The 6,000-nt window shown below is 39.8% G+C and overlaps 1 protein-coding gene across 1 annotated transcript; it reads left to right on the top strand.

Moving 5' to 3' along the window:
* Nucleotides 1-1,917: 1,917 nt before the first annotated feature.
* Nucleotides 1,918-3,742, top strand: LOC113562479 (quinone oxidoreductase-like protein 2). Its single transcript, XM_026972068.1, has 5 exons — nucleotides 1,918-2,067; nucleotides 2,445-2,636; nucleotides 2,837-3,018; nucleotides 3,261-3,401; nucleotides 3,505-3,742. Exons 1-5 carry the CDS (start codon nucleotides 1,918-1,920, stop codon nucleotides 3,683-3,685), a joined length of 846 nt encoding a protein of 281 aa, XP_026827869.1. The 3' UTR covers nucleotides 3,686-3,742.
* The last annotated feature ends 2,258 nt before the right edge of the window (nucleotides 3,743-6,000 follow it).

Below are 6,000 nucleotides of genomic sequence, written 5' to 3'. Positions count from 1 at the left end.
TAGCATGGCGGTCCTCTCGAGAGAGCGTCGAGATCGTCTCTTTCCAGTTCGGTGGTACACTTTCACCGTCTACGAGGCCGTACCACCGTTCTTCACGCGAGCGATATCCATGGCCGATTAGGGTTGTACGGAACATGATTTCACGACTGGCCGGTCTGACGTGTCCGCAAATGACCGCTGGTACCGATCGCGCGTGTTTTTACAAGCGGAAGGAACTGAACCGGCTGGCGCATGCGATTAGGAGCATATAAGACGAGCAGGATGAAAGACCTCGAAAGGGGTGGCCGACCAGTTAACGCGAGTCGTGTTACTTTAGCCGTTTGGATAGCGTCGATTTGGCCTCACATGATCAGGAAAGCATCTCGGCGAGGGTGAGGTGGACGGTGCACGGTGGTGCGACACAGGGAACAGGAAACGAGTAGGCGTGAGTTATGATGACGACGACGCGAGCTCACTGGCCTGGGCCATTTGCGACGTCTACCCGTTGCTCCATGAGTGGGTCTAGCTTGGGACAAGCACGAGAAGTAAATGCCAAAAGCGGCGAATAGATAAACAACCTTATGGGGATCTTAGAAGCGGACAGAAGGTTGAACGCGTGCTAGAGCCTCCCTATACCGAGCCCGAGCTCAAGGGCTGTCCTGCTTCTCGTAAGGCTACATTGGTGGTACAAGAGGCTGGAAGTTTACACAAACAGATAGCTCTTATCTGGAAAAGATCAAGTTTCTCTGCTTTACAAAGAAGAGAAAGAAACTTTTTCAGATAAAGGAAAGATGAAAGTAACGTTACGTATTTTGCACCGCAATTAACGCAATTAGCAAAATGATCTTATTGCATTTGAAAATCTTTAAACTTATGCGCAACACTGGATTGATATCGTGTTTGGTCATGTTTGCAGTAACGGCGAATGTAGTATAAGATAATCGATTAGCCATGCGGTAGACGATTGTCTTTTTGCAAGCAATTCGAAAGGAGCAATTTATTAGGGATATTTTATGTGTGTAGATTTGTAGAAAAGTGTTTAAACGAGGTTATGAATTATGAAGTTGTTTGCTGAGCCGCGAGTCACGATCAAGAAACGGTTCGAGATATTTATGCGATATAGCAAACTCGTTAAATTGGCTACCTGTCTGGAAAGGATTAGGAAACTGATCGAGCCGGCGTCGAGCACGCAAACCGGAAGGCAAGTGCGAGCTGCGGTGCTACACGGACCTCGTAATCTGAAATTAGAATACATTCCTGAAGAAGTGATCCAGCCAACGCAGGTTCTGAAAGACAACATTTTTTCATGCTATTTCTGTTAGACATTTTATTACATATTAATGTCATATGTAGGTAATGTCATAAAGTGTCTTACTAAAAGAGTCTGACAGTTTCACATCTAATTCAAGATTCCTTCTCTATTTTACTGCACACACTCACATGCACATGCATGCGTGTACATACAGACACAGAATATTGTTACTTCCTGCTCTTTAAGTGAAATTGCAATTGCTGTACGGACACATAGGGGGTAACCATATTTGCATAGCAAATTCTGATCTTTTGGTAAACCTTGACATCACATTATATATCGTGCTATCAAGACCTGACCGTGGAAATTCACAAAGACACCGCAACGGTACTCGCACGTCGCCTCGCCGTGAAAATTTCGCTTTCACTTAAGAATCGATTCGCGGTCGAACACGAAGGTTAAAAGTCGCCAGCTGAAATGCAACGTAGCGATAGACACTTTCTCCGTTCGCCCCGGCGACACGTCGTTCTCGTTCCACGCTTCCGGTCTCAAAACTTCGCCGATCTTTTGCGCTGGAATTAACGTCGACTCGTCGTAAGGTCCGCGTGGACGTGCGCTTCTGCGGGCTGACCGGAAGCGACGTGCTTCTGTGGCGTGGCGAACACCGTAGAACCCCGGAACCGACCATGGTCCTCGGTTTTCAAGTATCGGGCACGATCCTGGAAATGGGCGGACTGGCACACGAACAGACAGACTATCAGATAGGCGAGGAGGTCGTCGTGCACAACTATCCCGCCTGCAGCGGTTTGGCTGAAACCTGTCTAGCTCATTACAGGGTAAGGCAAAATTGTCTAGAAAAACTAACATTACTTTTAACCGTACCTTTAGGTGTTTGCAAAAGTTTGAATCGGCGCGGGATCAAACTATTGTCCGAAAGATGGCAAAAGATTATTGATAGCAACGGCCAATACTTTGATTAAAGTATTATATCACCTCATTGTTATTAATAAATAAAAATAGTTTTTATCATTAATGAACTTTTGCAAACACCTAATAGAACAGAGCTAGATTCATTCCTACTATGTGAGTTACTATGAATTATAGTGTGCCAATATCTTGCCGTTAGAGTTCATAAATATCATTCTTTATACGCCACGTTGACTGCTCCTGCTGGAAGAATAACTGAGTGGAGTAAATGTTAGGATGTATTTAGGATATATTTAGATTAATGGGACGAGTGAGCATGGAGAACGCGGCGGTCGTTACGGATGATTATTTCTCGGCTTTGTTGGCGATGGGTCGTCGAGCTCGCATCCAGAGAGACGAGAGCTTTCTCGTTAACGCGAAACACTCGCGTTCTGCCCTGGCTGTCATCGATCTTGCTGTCAAAGTGTTTGGAGCGAAGGTATCCATGTCATCCGTCTGCTTACCATTTTTGCTTTGTCAGAAGGACGCGTTTCTCTTCTTTAAGGAATATTTATAACCGTTGTGTAATGAAGCACGATTTTTACAAATTTATCACGTGAAGATATTTCTTTGAAAATTTTGAATTCTCGTGAATAATCATTAGATTGAAAGATCAAACTGTCTTCTTTTTTTTCTCAGCCGATAGCTATATGTGATGATGCAAGGCGGGCCGAGCTGTGCGTCGAACTTGGTGCGTTAGTGATACGTGATAGAAATGGACGGTGTTTACCACACAAATTGAAAGAAGTTAACGGAAAAGAAGAAGTGCGCGTGATAATCGAGACCGAAGGCGGGCCGCACTTCCGGAACATTATCAAATGGTGAAATCACACTGTCGCGTTATGAAACTAGCGCAAGTTTCTTTCTATCGATAGTATCAAAACTAGGAAAAATCATATTGCAGAATCGTGGAAGCTAGATAGGTGGAAAGTAGGCTACTAAGACATTAAAACAAAGATACGCGACATAAGATGAATTATGACTTTCCAATTGTTAAACACGGCATGAAAGTCCGTTACGACACCCGATGTTATGTTACATATGTGTGCACTTTTATTGCCAGCTTGGAGCACGACGGTCTCATCGCTTTTCTTGATTCTGCCCGCAACAGACGACATCTAAATCTTTGTTCCATGTCGTCGAACTACACGATATTCGTCGTCGCTGCGGAACACTATAAAATTGCTGACACATTAATATATCGGTTGGTAGCAATCTAAAACGTTAGAAAGCGAAGCTAATGACATGTGTGTATATACATAATCAAAATTAATTATATAATGTACGTATATATTATTTTTCGATAGGGAAACTATGCAGCATTTGTTGGATTATCAATCAGAATGCGTAATTCGTCCTCGTATCTCGGCGATTTTCGGATTACATCGTGTAAATGATGCGTTCAAGTATTATATGAGGGTGCCAAGCGGACAAGTGTTAATTGATATGAAAAATTGTAATCGGTTAACTCTATGCGACGAGCGTTAAATATTAGTCGAGTAGATAATACTTAATGTAAACTAGTGATAGAAATGTAATATTGTATGAAATAAAATATTTAAATACTTTTTCATTTATTGTTTTAACGAATTTCAAATCATCGAGAACTCTCTAGGCAATATGCCAAATAACAATATAAATAGCACAGAACTCCTCGGAAAAGAAAAAAATTTTAATGGCTAGAACTATTTCATTTATTGTTTTAACGAATTTTAAATCATCGAGAACTCTCTAGGCAATATGCCAAATAACAATATAAATAGCACAGGACTCCTCGGAAAAAGAAAAAAATTTTATAAGCTAGAACTTTTTCATTTGATTGGTTTTTGGATCAAGAACTTGGACCAATTTCTAGCATCGTGTATGTACACAAGGCCTAAGCCAAATTGTATATAATGCACGTGCGTGAAAGAAGCATATCATATTGTTGTCAGCTGTAGCAATATACTGTAATTGACGTTAATTGACATGGTTGACAGCAGGTACTAGTATAATAAAATGTTAAAGACTGATACATGCACAAGAGTTTATTTAAGTTTTTATTCAAGTTCATATTTATTGAAAAATGTGCAGAAACGTAGTGGTCTAAGTCTTCTTAAAATTCTTAAAATTTTCCTCCAGAAAAAGAAATAAGAATATTGAAAAGGGCCATACATTAATGGGGAAACTTTTTCAACATCTGTCGTAAAATTTTCATCTTGTTCTTTGAGTTTTTATTTTATCCCTCTTATTTCGAATTATATTTCTAAATTATAAATTTAAAACGGAAAACTTTATTGTTAAATTTTATAAGTATGATACATGCAAAAACGATCAGCCAAGAAGATTTGGAAAGAAGTTTGGAAAAGATCTAACAGTTTGTAATGACGAGTGTCAAACATTTGGCAATGTTGCGTTGAGTCATGCGATGTATTATCGACTACAGATTCATTTACCATAACAGTTGCACTTCTTACTTCTTACCGACGCGAAAAAGTTGTAGCATAGATTACCGATAAGGCTAGAATTCGAATTTGATGTCACAAGTGAGAAAAGTCGGAAGTTCTAGGTGCAACCTAATACATCGAAGTTTAATCCTGCGTTTCTATCACAGTTTTCAGACTTTTCAGTTTTCCCATTAAAAATTTAAATTTTTGTCTTCAGAAGTGCGAAATGTATCGAAAACTTTGTTTTAGTGATGACACAGTGTTGGAATCGTGGTGTTAATTTTTATAGGTCAATTATTAGAATCGTCATGACAGCTACGAAATTATTCTTATTTTGGGAATTATTTTACAGTTGTACGAAATGTATCCTGACAGATCAGAGTTTTCAGCACATCTTACAAGATTACAAAAATATTATTTTGGAAAAAATAAATCTGTAGGACGAAAGAATCTTGCATCATGTCATTTCTCGCATTTAACGTCATTAAATCTAAATAATACCTTAGAGACAGCTTAAGACATTAAAATATTAATTTCATTAATTTCCATTACATGCTTACTTACGCTGTTCGCTTTTCTTTCTCACGCTCTCTAAAGATGAAACGCATTCTCTACTCGCGTTAGGTGTAGAGAGAGTAATTAAAACGAACAGTATGTAACTGCCGCGATGTGATTGGTCCATTACTTCGATACTACGAGAAACAATAATGCACTGGGAGAATTTTTGAATTGTCGCCAGTTACAGGACGTGTCGCGATGGATTATGGTGCCGGTTTCGAGTCGCTCCGTATTTTTCGCGATTGTTACCGTATAAAAGTGATTCTCGCGCGCGGAAATTAATTACAAATATCACGAAAACGAAAACGCAGCCGCGAGTGATCATTATTACGCACCAAAACCCTATAATCTTGTCAACGATCTGCTTCAGAGTGCTTGGAATTGATCGCGATTCTTACCTCACATTTCACGCCGCCATGTTTTCGTCAAAAGAGCAACGAAGGTGCGCAATCACCGACAGGTATGTAAATGCCATTCCATAATTAGTTGCATCGACAATTTTTTGCAATAACGGTGCTAGCATGCCTGACTCGATGTGTATTCTGTACTGCGATTTTATCAATCTCCCGATCGATCTTCCGATTGCTTCGGGCTCTACTTGTTAATTGAGCCTTACTTGATGTTAATTGAACCTTAATTAATTTTACCCGGGGCTGCAAGTTTTATATAACATTTTGTCGATGTAGGTAGGAATGCAAATAATATTTTACCATTAACCGGTTTAAGTGGATCAATACTCGCAGTATCAGCTGCAGATGAGATACGGACTTTTGCATATAGATGAATATAATACTATATAATCAGGATATTAAAACTATT

Source organism: Ooceraea biroi, chromosome 8, assembly GCF_003672135.1.
Source record: "Ooceraea biroi isolate clonal line C1 chromosome 8, Obir_v5.4, whole genome shotgun sequence".
NCBI classification, from domain to species: Eukaryota; Metazoa; Arthropoda; class Insecta; order Hymenoptera; family Formicidae; genus Ooceraea; species Ooceraea biroi.
The sequence above is the reverse complement of the archived record's forward strand: the minus strand, read 5'-3'. Positions and strand labels throughout refer to the sequence as shown.